Source organism: Vombatus ursinus, unplaced genomic scaffold (assembly GCF_900497805.2).
Source record: "Vombatus ursinus unplaced genomic scaffold, bare-nosed wombat genome assembly UNPS02000582.1, whole genome shotgun sequence".
NCBI classification, from domain to species: domain Eukaryota; kingdom Metazoa; phylum Chordata; class Mammalia; order Diprotodontia; family Vombatidae; genus Vombatus; species Vombatus ursinus.
In genome coordinates this window covers 12,560,699-12,577,722 of record NW_020940360.1, presented here as the reverse complement: position 1 = coordinate 12,577,722, position 17,024 = coordinate 12,560,699, and the positions used below count along the sequence as shown (strand labels likewise).

General features: G+C 36.4%; 1 protein-coding gene across 1 annotated transcript in view; it reads left to right on the top strand.

The window, feature by feature from the left end:
* UBE2J1 (ubiquitin conjugating enzyme E2 J1) overlaps positions 1-17,024 on the top strand; it is a 45,775-nt gene that overhangs the window by 17,687 nt on the left and 11,064 nt on the right. Inside the window, exons 3-7 of the mRNA XM_027855078.1 lie at positions 222-353; positions 6,373-6,457; positions 6,826-6,931; positions 9,184-9,313; positions 13,827-13,949. Of these exons, the coding sequence (XP_027710879.1) occupies positions 222-353; positions 6,373-6,457; positions 6,826-6,931; positions 9,184-9,313; positions 13,827-13,949 (576 nt within the window). The remainder of the gene's footprint in view (positions 1-221; positions 354-6,372; positions 6,458-6,825; positions 6,932-9,183; positions 9,314-13,826; positions 13,950-17,024) is intronic.

Genomic DNA, 17,024 nt, shown 5'->3' with positions numbered 1-17,024 from the left:
ATTACTACTTTGTTTTATGGAATAAAGGTGATATATATCTTTGGTCCGGGGATGAGCCTGAGTATCCATTCATTGTTAAAAAAATCACCTTAAATTTACATCATTGTACCCTAGAAGCCTCTTATTTTGTAAGGTATCTTGATATTTATTTCAGAAACATAATGAACTTGTCCTTATATTCTTGGTAATGTTTCATAGTCATATATGATTGTTTTGTTTAGGATAACCTTTTTGAATGGCACTTCACTGTTAGGGGCCCCCCAGATTCTGATTTTGATGGAGGAGTTTATCATGGACGAATAGTACTGCCACCAGAATATCCTATGAAACCGCCAAGCATTATTCTATTAACAGTAAGTATGCTTAGATTTTAAGAATTCATTTGTTTGGAGTAATTGGAATTGAGTAATTAGACTGTCTTGATTATTTTAATAAGTAGTCCACATAATTTTCGTATTACATGGTAAGATATATAGAATTCTCTTAATGTTTAGCAAATATATTTTAAAAATTCAGGCAGATTCAAAATTGAACAAAATTTATGCAACTTAATTTTGGCATGCTCTGATTTAATAGTTCAGAGTATGTCTGTAAAGTCACTAGAGATTTTTTCATCATATAATACACTAGAGCCTCAGTTGAATTTTGTCCTTGGGTTTTAGACCCTCTGACCATGGTCGGTAACCCCTGGGGCTCATAGTTTTACCCAAGAAATTCCTTCAAAGCTGAGGTATCTAGTAACATACTAAGTACTTATTTGTACTTTATAAAAGAACATTTTTCTGTTCTTCAGATCTGGTTTGTTTACAAACAGTGAACTGGCTAGAGATGAGCCTGGAAGTCACAGGAATTGATTTAACAAAAGAAATAGCAGAAAGACAAGTAGAATTGTATAAATGGATAGAGGATCAAGCCTGGGTTCAAATTCTGCCTCTGACACATAGAACTATATGACCCTGGGCAAGTTACTTAAACTTCCTGTGAGATAGGCAGCTACCTAAGCCTGTTGAACAAGTTGTAGATCTCCATTGGTGGATGAGGTTTCCGCCTTTGAAGATCATTACACCAATGAAATCACAGGCTCAGTTTCCTCTCCCAAGGTGTAGAAAACTATTGAAAACCTTTGTGATTTAAAAAAAAAAAAGTCTTCTATTCTAAGCTCTCATTACCAGCTGCTTAGATATTCAGAGAGACCTTCAGAAAGGGTTTTCTTGCCTCTCTTCTCTTCCTGTCAGTCCACTCAGAACACATCTTTTCCTTGCCTCTCTTATATTCCCTTCTGGGGTGTATGAGGGCTTTTGGAGCCCTTTTCAGGGCTGGTTATCCACCTTTGGTGTCTCCCTTTTACTCGACTTTCACTCATGGCTCCAGGAAGCTGCAGCATGTGCAGTGGCCACACCCTGGTAAAACTGTCTGAACAGATGAACCAAACCAGGCTGAGGGTAACCAATAGACTTCAAGCCAGTCAGTGGGTTAGGGGGATGTCTATCTCAACCATGTGAAGACTTTTCCCAGCAGAATGAACAGGTGAAAACAGTTTGTTCCAACGTCTCTTGAAGGCAGCTGAAGCAGGTACTGTGAAGCACTTAAACCTTGGTCAGTCATCAAAGAAGTTCCAAGGTGAAGTTCCACTTCATTGCCAATCGTCTTGACTTTTGTCCTGCCGCTGGATTTCGATGACTCAGGAAGAGAGAGTAAGGCTGACACCTGTGCAGCTCTGCCTCACTTAAAATCCAGTTCACGTGCAAGTCATGACATCACCTATGATATCATAGGTCGTTTTCGAAACTGAAGGATGAACAGCAACAGTATTCCTTACCTTTTTTTCAAGGCGCAGCTCATATCCTACTTCCCAGAGGAAGCCTTTCCTGATCTGTCTAGTTGTTACTATTCTCTCTTAAAATCATCATGTATGTACTTAAATATTTACATGTTACCTGTATCACTATGTAATATTTTGCTGTCTTAGACTTTTTTAGATTGAAAACTTTTTGAGGGGAGAGATCATTTCTTCAAAAAAAAATTATTTTTTTGAGACCTTTTGTTTTCCAAATACATCCATCTTCCTGCCTAGCCAATGGGAGTGTTGTAGGGGAGGGATATATTTGTTTCCTTGTAACAAAGATTAAGAAAGAAAGGGCGGGGGGAAGTTTAGCAAAAGGGACCATTTCTTAATTTCTTTAGTGCCAGGTACAGTGCTCTGTGTTCGGTGAATACAGAATGAATGTTACCTCTACACCAAGCAAACTGGTTGACCCCTTGTTGCTTGCACTTCCACCCCAACTCCCTGACTCAGCTTGCTAGCCTCTCTCTATGCTTGCGTGTTCCCTAAGTTAGGAATGACCCTCTCCTCTCCTATCAAACTCAAATCAAATGCCTAGTCCTCCCAAAAAACCTTAACTAACATCACCCTTCTAATTGGAAATGACCTTTCTTTCCTAGACTTAAATCTCCTTTGCTTGCATTTTCCTTATTCATTTATACATTATTCTGTATTATAGTCACCTTTATATGTGATAGATCTCCCTACTAGGTTATATATAAACTCTGAGGGCAGAGATATCTTTGTATCTTAGCAAAATGCTCTGTATGTTCCAAGCATTTAATAAACATTTGTTGAATCGAATTTTTATATAGTACTCACTATTAAGTTGAAAATCTCTTAACTGTAAGGGATCCCAAGAGTCTCAGTGCAGTTAAAGTATTAAAAGCTTAAAACTGCACTAAGACTTTTGGCACATCCTATATATAAATCCTTAATTTGTTAACAGGCTGTGTTTGTTTACATAGCTTTATTTGTAAGTCAGTTGTTTAGAACTTTGAATGCACTGGAGGGAGAAGGCTGAGAAACCTAGGCAAGGATCAATTTTCTTTTCAAAGTTTTATTGATTCTTTTTTGTTTTTACACCAGCTATTTCCTAATATCTACCCATTTCTCTGTGAATCTGCCTTTTTAACAAAAGAAAAAGAAATAAGCAAAATAGAGGCAGCTGTTCCCCTTGTCTTATACACGTTCCTTTGTTCCTCTCTCTTGCTGTCTACTCTAGATTGCCCCCACCATCATCCTCAACCTCTCTAATTTTCAGTATCTGTCTATTGGTTCCTTCTCTGTTGCTTAACAACATGCCCAAGTCTCCTCCATCCTTAAAAAAAAAAAAAACCCTCACTTGATACTACCATCCCAAATCATTATTGTCATATATTTCTTTTTCCATTTCTGGCTAAATGGCTTTGAAAAAACCATTTGCACTCAGTCTCTCTACTTCCTGTTCAGCCTGTCTTCTGAAACTACTCTCTCCAAAGTCACTGATATACTCTTAATTTTCAAATCTAATGGCCTTTTCTCTGGCCTAATCCTTACTGACCTTTCTAATGTTTGATACTGTCAATGATCCTCTCAGATATTCTTTCCCCTCTAGATTATTGTAATACTATTTCCTGGTCTTCTTCCTGTCTGACCACTCCTCAGTCTCCTTTGCTGAATCTTCATCTAGAAGCTACCCAGTAAATCTGTAGTATCCTAACCCTTCTTTTTTCCTTCTGTACTAATCTTTCTTAGTGATCTCGTTAGCTCCCTTGGGGTTCAGTTATATCTCTGTAGATGATTCCCACATCTGTGTATCTAGTCCTAATCTCTCTACAGTCCTTACATCATACATTGTCTTTTGGATATCTCAAATTGGATACTGAAGAGGTGGAGGGGCTTTGGGGTGCTCCTAGTTGCACAGAGGTACCCCAAGATCGCAGGAGGTTTTGAGGTGCTAGGAAAAGCCCCAGATCGTGGCGCCGAATCTGCGTGAATGAATTCAACCTAAAATCTTCCAGCCAGAGAAAAAGTTTATTAAAGATAAATCACATATAGGCCAGGTCATGCCCCTGAGGACTAGTGGGCTTGAGAGTCTCAGCCTCTGGGCATGAGAGGTTCTCAGCATCAGAATGGGGGCAAAGGTGGTCAGGTGACACTCGGAAGAATTAGTGGGCTTGAGACAGTCTCAGCCTTTTGGGCTTGAAGAAAGCTCAGCGTTTGAATGGGGGCAAAGGTGAATCTTAAGTACTGAAAGACTGTGGGAGGGGTCTAGGAGTGGCCAAGCAGTTTGGAGTGACCTGAGGAGAGGTCTAAGGAGGAGATCTGGATGGGAGTGGCCAGTTAGCTGGGGTGAACAGAACTCCTGGGTCCTGGACCTCGTGGGGCCTAGCTAGGATTAAGGGTGAGAAATGATCAGGGGTCACAGAAAAGTAAAACAATGGGAAAGGCCAGTTGAAGGGGTGGAGGTGATTGGAAAAAAAAAAGGGTCCAGGTGTTTGGAAGGTCTGAGAGATTTGAACAGACAATGAGAATAGATAATGAAGGGAACTGGAAGGGGGGAAGTTTGCTTTCAAATGGAGCTAAAGAGAGACACACAGGAGCCAGGTTCTTTTCAGGGTCTGGGAGGAAAGATGCATATCAAAAAGGCCGAGGCTTTGGAAAAGGGCTTAATAATAAAACTATTAGTGGCAAAGGTCTCAGCTTCTGAAACTGAATGAAACCCTCTTCATTATGGCAGCAAGACATGGAATGTAACTGCCTCCAAAAAAGCAAGAGTAAATATCACAGAGGGCAGTGAAAAGACGTATTGTGGGCATGAAAAGGCTACAACATATAACCAATGATGAACTCCAAAGAAGATCAGGAATTGTACTATAGGAGAGATCTTCTCCTGGTCATATGGTAATAATGAGTAATGACAGCTGATGGAGTATTCCACTAGGCCCCCTTAATTGTTAAGAGAAAGAAAGGAAGACCCTTAGCATATTAGGTGGAGTCCCACATTGTGGGGGAACATGGACAAGAGTAACATAGGATAGGCAGGCATGAATGGACTTTGTTGGAGGGCACTTCCCAATCAGTGAAATCCCCAGGCTTTTTCAGTATTTGAGAGGTGAAACTTCTGAATGCATTTATTTTCTCTCAGTAAGTGTTAATGACTATTTTCCCTTGTGAACCTGCAAAAGCCTATTTTACCTATAATGAAACTGAACTATGTATGGTAGTGACTCTGGCCCTGAGTACTAGTCACTCTGAGGAGTTCTGATGAGCTCTGAACTCCTAAGCCCCTCCTGTAAGATTTAAGCTCCGAGTGTGTTGATATGTGTGGGACATAGGAGGTGTTATGGAAAAGAAAGGAAGGCAGTTTGAATACTCCAGGGCTGGGCAACTCCCTCAGTAACATTGATGGCAGCAGCTAATCATGTGTTGTGAATTAAATGTAAGATGGGAACGGCCTGAATTGTTTCAAGTTTCAGTGAAAATATTTACATTTTATCAAGAATTATATTAGCTACTTAAAGAGAATATATGTTTAAAAAAAAAAGAATTCTAAACATATCTGCTAAAGGTAAAGATAGTAACATGAATAAGGCACTCCTATAATTATCTCCTTCTTCACCAGTTCTTATAGTTCTTATATTTCAACTTTTAAATATGATCAGACCTCTCAGAAGAAAATTAAAGGCACTAAGCCTAGGACTCAGAAGATCAGATTTATAAAGCTTGTTATTGGTTGATGGACTCTTGTCAACATACTCTTCTGCTGCTCCATACTGCCTCCTTTGTTGCTTCTGCTGCGTCTTGCCAAACTCTTAACAGTAATTATGCCCCAAGGTTCCGTCTTGTTTTGTTTTTGCTTTTGTTTTTTGTTTTTTTGGCAAGGTAGTTGGGGTTAAGTGACTTGCCCGGGGTCACACAGCTAGTAATTGTCAAGTGTCTTGTCTGAGACCGGATTTGAACTCGGGTCCTCCTGACTCCAGGGCCGGTGCTCTAGCTAAGGTTCTGTCTTAAGCTTCTGCTTTTTATATAATTATTTCCTCAACTCATCTTCCAGTGCAACTTCAACTAGCATCTCTTCATGGATGACTAGTGTAGTAGAAGGGTTAAAGGCACTGGGCTAAGTAATCAGGACACCTGATTTCTACTCTTAGCTCTGCTACTAGCTGGTTGTGTTAATATAGGCAACTAGGTTACCTGCTCTGGGCCCTCAGTATCTCCTTATTCTTAAAACATGGCAAAGGATGTTGGACCCAATGTTAGAAAGTTGTTTCCAGTTTTCTTTCAGTTTTGAAGTTCGAAGTTCTGTAGTTCTGTGATTCCCAAATCTACATTTCTAGCTTAGCACAAAATAGGAACTGTGTTGTTTATTTGTGCCCTTAGATAGAGCTTAATATGGTGATAAATGCAGAGTTAGGAGCTAAATAAATATTTATCAGTTCATTGTATTTTTGTGAGTCCAATAAAATATTATAAAAATAGTTAAAAGAAACTTCTGAAACTAAGAGTCTTAAAGACATATTATTTAAAACATGTTTGTGATAAATATAAATTATTTTTTCCTTAAGGCTAATGGAAGATTTGAAGTAGGGAAGAAAATTTGTTTGAGCATCTCAGGACATCATCCTGAAACTTGGCAGCCTTCATGGAGTAGTAAGTTAGTTTTTTGTTGTAATTAATCTTACTTAAAGAACTTGTTACCAGTTTATAATTAATAATTAATTTTCTTCTGAGATTAAAGTGATTGTTATACAATATTAAATATTGTATAGAATAGAAAAATAATGCAAATAGAATAGAAAAAATGTAAAATTTAGTCCAATTTTCACATTTGCTGTCAGATAAATGCAGGATGGAGGTATTAGGGATGTCTTATTTTACTTAAGTATTCTGTCATGTAAGCCTAAAAAGTCGGGGTGGGGGGGAGGGGGGTTGGTGTTTGTTTTTCCCCAATTCCAGTGGTGGGAATCTAATACTTTTTAATTTCACATGTAGATTGAATGTTGGGTTGTTCATTTCAGTCAGAACAGCATTGTTAGCCATCATTGGATTTATGCCAACAAAAGGAGAAGGTGCCATAGGGTCTCTGGACTACTCACCTGAGGAAAGAAGAGCGCTTGCCAAAAAGTGAGTAGCTTACATTTTATTCTTTGTTTATCTAGTATTTAAGTTGTTTTCCAAACCTATAAGCGTGTACCTTAAAGAAATGATGCTTGTTTTTTCTTAACTTCATTTTAACTCCATGTGCTGACTCGTTCTTAAATCTCATATTATTTAGTTAACTTCATATAAAAGTAACAGTAAATGACCTGATGTTTTGTTGGCAGGACTTCTCAGTGAGGTTCCATTAGATTCATTCTAGGAATAGAGTTTTTTTCATAATGTTGTAGACAAATATAGTAGAATCCTGATGGTATGGTTAAGCTGATAAATATCATATGAACTTTTGCTCTTAAGTTTCACCTGCTCCTTCAGTCAGAGGCTAAAGAAATTCTGATGTCAGGATTTCATTGTATAGTTGATTCTGTAAAATGGAAAGAAGGGCAGTTCTGCTGATGCTGGGGAAAAAATTTTCCACAGTCTGCAAACAGCGAGTGCGCCATCATCACCATCCAGAAATGGCTTAGTTCTTTCTCCTAGGCACTAAAAGGCTTTTGCAAAAATTCAAACATTTTTGAATTGCCAGCTACTGACTGTAAAACTTAGCTTCTTTGAAAAGACATGTCTTGTTACTAAGACAGTAACAATACATGAGAAGATTGTAATACTACATGCTTACTGGGGAAATTAATTCATCGGATCATAGACTTAGAATAGAAGGAACCAAGGATGTCAGTCCCCAACTCTTGTTTTACAGATTAGGAGCTCAGGCTAAGGAAGTTAACTGACTTGCCCAAGATCACACACATAGTAATCATCAGAGATGGGATGTGAACCCAGGTCCCCTGATTATTTAGCACCTACAATCTGCAAAATATTTTCATGAGGGGGACAGCTGAGGACCTGAGTTCAAATCTGACCTCAGACACTTGACACTTAGTAGCTGTGTGACCCTGAGCAAGTCACTTAACCCCATTGCCTATCCTAAAAAAAAAAAAAAAAGATTTTAGTACGCTCTTGTGTAAAATGACAGCTCTCATAAGATATTCAATTTAGTGAATATTATTTTATTGCCTACTTGGTAGTTAGTAATATATCCCAGGTCTTCTGACCTCTCCTTATATTCTCAGTCTGTCATAGATCATGTAATTTAAAGATAGAAGGGATTTTAGAGATCATTAGACTCCTCATTTTCAGATGAGTAAAGCCATATTTTTTTTTTCAGTTAGTGAATTAAATACATAGTCTAGAAACATACTCATGTATAGCCTTTTTTGAGTGGTGCTTTTTTGTATTCCATAAGGACCAATCACAATAAAAATGATTGGTTATTTTTAAAGGTATTTGATACATTTGTAGTGTACTTGGGCAAATATATATATGCAATGTGAGTGCAATATAAATAATATGATTTCTCCTTTAGATAAATGAGTATTGTATTTTGTAGATCTTCGTTAAGCAAGTGTTTATCAGTTTGGTAGCATTCAGGTCCTTATTGTGGTTGGCAGATCTTTTCTATAATTAGCATCTGGAGGAAAAATATTAGAATTAGCTCTTCTAATGTGAGAATCCTGAATTATTTTTTATCTTCTGTGATCTACCATGGTTGAAACCTTATTTCAGAAATTTGTATATCAGAAGGTGGGTTTCAATGTAAGATAAGAAAATTATATTTTTATTGTTGTAAACTTGTGTTTTTATACTATCATGAATGTAACTATACAAATATAAGAGTATTTGTGAGAATGTTTACTGAAGTGTTTGAAAAATATAGCTATTTATTGAACTTATCATTTGTTTGAGGGGGATAGGTGTTAATTACACTGAATAGTTTTGTTTTGGAACAAAAAAGATCTCAATTTATGGTTTGGTTTTATCACTCAATAAAATATTATGATTGGAAAAAATGTATTTAATAATGTTTGCTAATTTTTTGAACCCATAGTTTAGGTGGCCAAATCTGGCTTAAGAAGGAAAAAAGTCTGAAAAAAATCTATTAATATTTCAGTTGTCTAATTTGGTGACTTAAAATGTACATCAAAATGTAAAAGTATATCATATTCAAAGAAAATTTTTTTTGGTTTTCTAACCTAAAAAGCATATGAGTCCATATGTGGGGTGAGCTTTTCAACATTTTTTCTTTTAAAGCAAAATTTATTTGTTCAGTGTTTATGTCTTTGTAAAAATGGAATGAGAGTCAAATTTAATTATTTTTATTTCCATTCAAGAAGAGAATTCTTGATAGCAATTGTTTTAGAATTCTTTTTATTTCTCATTAGGTCACAAGATTTCTGTTGTGAGGGATGTGGCTCAGCGATGAAGATTGCTCTGTTGCCTTTGTCGTCAGGAAGTGATTCAAGTCAGGCTGATCAGGAAGCCAAGGAACTTGCTAGACAAATCAGTTTCAAGGTAAATTACATAATAAGGATTCCTCCCATTTTCCTGTCAGGAAGAAAAGATATTTCTTGGGGTTCTATAGTAGAGTGTTTCTATTCTTTAGGAATAACCACTCTTATACTTTTGAAATTTAATTTCTAAATGAATACTAGCTTACTGTACTTTTATCTCTAAACCACTTAATCATTAGTTGCTCATTTTAGCACTTAATCATTTGTTGTTTTGCTTCATGTTGCTGTAGTTTTTATTTCCAGCTGGATTAAAATGAAAAGAGCCTTGGATTTAGAAGATGTACATTTTAAGTCACCAGATTAGAAAATAGAAATATATGAATCTACCACTTAACTAGCTATGTAATCTTGGGCAAGACACTTAATTTTTCTGAGTTTATTTCCTCATCTGCAAAATGGTGGTGATAACTTGTTCTGTCTACCTTAACGTGGTTTTTCTGAGAATTTGATGAAATTATGTTGTGTGAAAGTGTTCTAAAAATGTAAGGTGACATTATCATCACATTCTTTGTTGTCTTCACAGTGCCAGGCACATAGTAGAGTTCAGTAATCAGTAAACACGAATTACTTGCATACTATGTGCCTGGTGATAGCTTTTATCAAGTGTGAAAAATAAAAAAATCTTAGGTAGTTAATGTAGAAGACAGAGACTGACAAGTGGTAAGATAGATGAGGCTGTCTGGATTGGGCTGAATAAGGAGATTTATTTTTGGCGAAATTAAATGACTACTCCCCTGCTTGTGTAACTTAGGAACTTAAAACAGTTTTTCTGTCTTTTAAGATGCTATGGAGGCAACTGTCTGTATGAAAATGAAAGTATTTATGTTTAATGTGAGGGCTTGGGAAATAATTTTTAAAAAGACATCAGTTTTATAATAAAACATAATCTAGCTAAGGAAATTTTCAGAGTTGGAAGAAGAAACCTTTAATTTCTCATCTTACGTACTTAAGTACTGCTGTTGATTTAATAGGTAGGGTTTTCTTGCTGGATATTTACTCACTACAGCATGGGTGAAGAGCAAATGATATTAAAAAATATACTTTAGTTTCATATTACAGCCAGGCTAAGGAAAAGAGGAGATGAGAGAAGGATAAGAAAGAGAGACAAAGAAATGGAGAGGAAGATAGAGTAGCATACAAGTGGAAAGAGAAAGAACAGATCTAGAAAGAGGAGAAGCAGAGAGCAAAATGAGAAAGGTAGAATGGAGAGAGAGACATAAAAGTAATATACATAGAAGAAGCAAGAAAGGCTCCATAGCTTCCAAGAAAAGTGAACTGTATAAGTATATCCTGCTTCGGGCTACCAGGAGCACTTGCTCATCTGTATCTTCACAAAATAGTCATTTTCTTTATCCTTTACCAGACTATCCCACCTACTTGATCTGTTCCTATGACCTTGGGTCCACCCTCACCATCTATGTAGCCTTGTCTCCCTTTTCCTCAGTCTTCTCTGTTACTGCATCTACCCTGTTTTTCCATCTATGTTTTGTTTCCATCTGCTCTGCCAGTTCTTCATACTCTTTACCTAACATCTTTGACACACCTAGCATGTGGAGAGTTTAGGATCTCTACCACTGTTGCCTGAGCCTGATTTACCTTTTGTTTAAAAAAAAATTATTGATGTCTTTGTTTTTTACATCACAATAATTTTCTAATAATCTCCAGCCCCTCAAATACTGACCAATGCAACTGTCTTTCCACATCTGCATTCTTCCCTAAATCCTTCCTTTACCAAAAGGAAGGAGAAAACTGTTTCTACCGCCTTTTGAAATCATTATTGGTCATCGTACTTAATCTGAGTTCAGGTACCTTTTTTGTGTTTTCATTTATATCATAATTGTGTACGTTGTTTTCCGTTTTCTGCTTTGTTCCATTGGCATCTGTTCACATGAATCCATTTTTCTTTGAATTCTTCGTAACTGTCATTTCTTACCATTAATTATTCCAGTTCATTATACCATTAATACCATTAATAGTAATAATGCCATATAGCATTATTTGTTTAACCATCCTCCATTCAGCAGACATATTTTTTGTTTCTTGAGGGTTTTTTGCTACCACAAAAAGTATTGCTACAAATATTTTGTTATACATGGGACCTTTGTTTTTGTCTTTGACCTCCTTGGGGTAAATGCCAATAGTGGGATTGCTGGGCATGAACAATGAATTAACTTTCTTTACATAATTCCAAATTTTTTCCAGAATGCTTGGATGAATTCACAGCTCCATCAACAATTTCTTAGTGTTTTCTGACTTCCCACAACCCTTTCAATATTATTTTTGTCTTTTACCATTTTTGCTAATTTGAAGATATAACATGAAACCTCATTTGTAATTTGCAGTGGAGTGTTTTTCTCTATGGTTACTCATATTTTGCATTTCTTCTTTTGAAAACTATTTGCTCATTTGAGCACTTATCTATTTGGACACGACTCTGTCTTATATAATTTAGTCCATTTCTTGTATATCATAGAAAAATGTGTTTGACACAAATATTTTTCCCCCACTCTGTAATCTCCTTATTCTAGTTATATTGATTTCAGTTATGCAAAAGTTTTAAAATTTTATATAAGTATAATTTTTCATCTTTTATAACTTCCTTTATCCAGTGTTTAAGAACGTCCCCTCAGCCATTGTTTTCAAAGTCACTTCTCTAGTTCTACCCTATTCTTTTTTGATATGGCTTTTTTATATTTATCTGACTGCCATCTTCACCATTTTCTTCTCTACTGTCATTTTCCTCACCCCCATTAAAACCCATGAGGTACTTAGCTCCTTATGTAAAAACTGAACTTCTATCTTCTGAGCATGCTGTCCTGTGGGTAAAATGCTGAGGTGTGACCCTTTTGTGGGTATTTTTCATATTTCTATCTTAAGCAGATATCTCTGAAAAACTTGATTTAATGTTGGTGGAATTGTGAACTGATCCAACCATTCTGGAGAACAGTTTGGAACTGTGTCCAAAGGGCTATAAAATGATGCATATATCCTTTGATCTAGCAAAAGCAGTTCTAGGTCTGTGTCCCAAAGAGATCATAAAAATGGGAAAAGGAACCACATGTACAAAAATATTTTTAGCACCTCTTTTTGTGGTGGCAAAGAATTGGAATTAGAGTGGATACCCATCAGTTGAGGAATAGATGAACAAGTTGTAGTGTACAAATGTAATGGAATACTATTGTGCTATAAGAAATGATGAGCAGGCAGACTTCAGAAAAACCTGAACTTACATAAACTGATGCTGAGTGAAGTGAGCAGAACCAGGAGAACATTTTACACAGTAACAGCCACATTGTGCAATGACTAACTTTGACAGACTTGTCTCTTCTCAGCATTGCAGGGATCTAAGACACCTCCAAAAAATTCATGATAGAAAATGCTATCCACATCCAGAGAAAGAGCTTTGGAGTCTGAATGCAATCAAAGCATACTATTTACTCTCTTTTTTTGTTGTTTTGTTTCTTCTTTCTTGTGGTTCCTTCCATTGGTTCTAATTCTTCTTTACAACATGACTAATGTGAAAATATGTTTAATATGAATGTATGTGTGGAGCCTATATCAGATTGCATGCTGTCTTGGGGAGGGGGGAGGGAAGGGAAGAGGAGAAAATTTAAACCTCAAAATCTTAGACACGTTAATGTTGAACACTAAAAATAAATAAATTTTTTAAAAAGAGAGAAAAACTTGATTTAAGAAACCTAAAATTGAACCCTAAACTTGTTTTCCTTTTTGTTATAATGTGGGAGTATTAAAAATGTTTATTATTAGATAGTCACACCTAAATTCCAAATTTATGATGAATGTTGCACAATTCGGATTTGTCTTAGGAACAAAAGAGCCTGGCAGATACGTGTAACTTTTCATTAGAGTACCATTTAGATATATTGCACAAATAAACACTTACTATCAAGGAGGTCATTTTGGTATATAGTAAAAGAGACTGTGCAGCTGAAGTAGTGGAACTGTTTTAGAAAATGATGAGTTTTATGGGTTAATCTGTTCAAATGGAGGACCTGAAATATGTGATCAGATTAAAAAACAACAAAAAATAGTGACATTCCTGAAACCCCAGTTTAGTGAAATAGTTATTTAAGGCATTTAAATTGGTATTAACCGATGTTTTCCTTTTTTCCTGTCCAGTTGTTCAAATCTATGTGTACATCAAAGCCCCAAATCATTCCCTTAAAGCCTTCCCCGACTACCCCATTCCACACTGATTATATTTTCTTTCTCTGTTGTAGTTAGCTATTACCAGACAGGTTAGCATTTAATAATTTTTTGGTTGTTTCTTCTCTGTCATTCTTGTTTGCCTAATTAGGTTGTAAGCTGTTAGAGAGTAGAGACCATATCTCATGTTTCTTTTGTATCCTCCAAATATGATAGTAAACACTGAAGAGATTAGAACAGATAAAATTAAGTTTATGGATTAGTCTGCAGTTTCTCTTCTTCATATGTATACATACCTATACACACACATATACATATATATATATGTGTTTATCTTTTTCTTTTAGGCAGAAGTCAATTCATCTGGAAAGTCTATCACTGTGCCAGATTTAAAACACTCTTTCTCCTTAAGTGAGCCACAGCAGGAAGGTACACCTTCAACATTCCAGGATACAACAGCCAGTACATCGGTATGATTCTGTTATTTCATATGTTATTACTATTGATATGTAGGTGTATAGGAAAGAACATTGATTTGGGAGCCAGATTTGGGTTCTAGCTCCAGTTCTGCCATTAACTAGCTATATAAACTTATATACGTTGCTTAACCTCTCTGGGTTTGTTTTCTCATCTGCCAAATCGCATAAGACTAAATTATCTCTAAAATTCTATAATTTTGTAATCAGTGGACGTCCTTATTGTGCCAGACTCCGTAGCAGAACTAAAGGATTTGAAATGTGTTATCTCTCCCTTTATGCTTTAAATAGGCCAATCTCTTCCTTTTTTGTGGCTAGTTTACTTACTTGGTTAAAGCACTGTGTTTATAATAAGGCTAGACAATGACTTTGGTCTCTGTGGTGGCCAGTTAGTTTCATTCTGTTCCACAGCTACAGACTGCATCTTTAACCCTAACCAGCAACTAGGTATGCCCTAGATCATGAGGACAGGGTGAATATATAAACTCAGCCGCAACTGTGCTCCAGTTACTCATACTTCACACTCATATTTTAGATTTCACTGTTACTCAGAATTTCTTTGCTTCAAAAATCTTGAATTCTGAAATTCCCATTCCTGACCATCATCCCCCTTCTTTTACCTCACCCTCTTGCATAGTGAACCTCTTCTTTGTCTTAATTGTGAGCTCTGGTTCTTTGAACCTTCTCTGTTTATCCTTGTCCATCACCTCCCATTTTGATTCCAGTTGCCTCCCTTCTGAGCTTGAACTTCATTATCAGCTATTTAAACAGTGTACTCATTGCTATCTCAGCCACTTGATTGTCTTATCATTTTTGCTTTGTTAATCCCAAATCCTGGGTAACCCCCTACGATCAACTTAGAGGCTGCTGAGCAAGGCTAAAGAAAAGTCCTACAATTATGTTGCTTGGCTTTATTACGTATTCATACTATCTGATTTCAGTAGTCTTCAGTGCTGTATGGTAGAATTTTTATTCATCTCCTATAGAATTAATAGCCAGTTTTCTGTATTTACTATTCCTAAACCTTTTCTACTCTTAAGTCTTTGGCCATTACCTTGCTTTCCTGCAGCTGAGCAGATGGCTTCATTTCATACTTTTCAGACATTTGGGCAGTACAGTATGAGTTCTCACAACTTCTCTCCTCAACCTCAAAACATCTCTTTATCTTCCTTGCCTGCTTAGCTTTTCTTTCTAAGCAAAAAGTAGTTTCTTTCCAAGGCAAACGTTTTCTGGTTTTGTTGATTGTCCTATCTTCTGCCTTTTTTGGGATTTGGCTCTAATAGTCTCCTCTGTTGAGTCTTTCATATTTTCTTTCTCCTTTACTGTCTGTTTCTATAATCCATGCTCATTTCCTTTATCCTAAAATAACCTTTCCTCAGTCTTATTACTCCCCTCCAGCTATTGTCCTTTCTATCATCTCTTCACTGCCAAACTATTCAGAAGATTAATCTGTACTTGTTGCCTCTACTTTTTTTTATTTTTCAGCTGTTGAGGAAAAAATTCCACTAACAGTAAATTATGCTTAGGAACAAGTTCTTTACTACTATTGCAGAGCCCAGAGCCATGAGGCTGAAATTTAGAATTAGCTCCCTCTCCTGAAAGAGTAAAGTTCATCTAAAGGTTTCTAAATATCCACACAGATGTGTAAGCCCTGTGTATTCAGTTTACAGCTTGAAGAGGGGTCGGGAACAAGCTGGCTTCAAAGGAAAGGAACATCAAAGAGGGTTGCATCTGTCCTTCCTTCCTAGAACTATTTTATACTTTTGTTATCAGGACAAAGAGCCTCTTAAGCTTAAAATAACACTTTCTAGTATTTTCCAGAGGCCTCTGAAGGTAAGGTTTATTGCTCAATTAAGAATTTAGGGCTTTTTATGTCTTTATCACTACCCACCCCATAATCCCTGGAAACCTGGCTTTTGTTCTCCCTGCTCAATTGAAACTGCTCTATGAAAGGTTACTATTGACCCCCTTATCACTAAATCCATTGTTCTCTTCTCAGTCCTCATTGTCTCCCAACTTTTCTGTAGCATTTGATACTGTCAATTACTCCTTTCTCAAATTCTTTCTTCTCTTGAACTCTGTGACATAGTATTATTCTAGTTTTCTTCCTACCTCTCTAAACTCTCTTTTTCTGTCTTGTTCCTTTTTTTATTCCTGTCCCGTAAATATTTGTGTTTTCCAGGTTTCTGCCTTTTGTGCTTTTTTTCCCTCTCTCTGAAGTGTCATCTTTGATCTTATCCATTCTTACAACTTCAAAAATCATTTCTAGGCAAATGACTCATCTATATATCTTGTCTTGACCTGTTCCACAAGCATTGGTCCTAAATATTAACTGCTTTCTGTTCATCTCTACTTGGATATACTCAGTTAAGGTCCTGAAAACATGTCTGAAACAAAATTTATTATTTCTTCCTTCTTCAGTTTTGTCAGTTTTTCCTTTAGAAACTCCTTTGAATCTCTTTTGTGTCTTCCTCTCCATTTCCCACTACTACTGCCCTCCTTTAGCTGATTATAGGAAGGGACAGCATTCTGAACATAGAGAATGGCATAAGATAAGGTATATAGAGGTAGGAAAGTACAGGATGTACATGGGAAATGTTGAATGGTAGTTCAATTTAGGGAAAGTATAGAGTTGGGAGAAGTAGAGACAAGATTGAGAGGTAGGCTGATACCAGATTATGGAAAGTTTTGAACCTCTAACTAAGAGGTTTGGATTTTATTCACTAGGTAATAGAAAATTACTTAAAGGTTTTGAATAGAAGACCACTAAGAACTGGTATAACTAATGATTGGTAAGCAATAACCTTCCAGTCCTCATGCTCTCCCTTTGTTCCCCTATCTAGTCCTTTGAAAGTCATCAGTCTTCAAAGTCAGAAAAAAAGTACATGGGGTGGGAGGTGTGGAAGAAACAAGTTGTTTTAAGTAAGCCTTGGTAAGCTTGGGCCATTTCATTATAGTTATTTATTTACCATTCTATGAGTACCCTGCTAAAGTCTACTGAATTTTCAAATTCTGTTGGGATTTTGTAATATTTAGAATATTTTGTGTCCATGTTGAAGAAATAAAGGA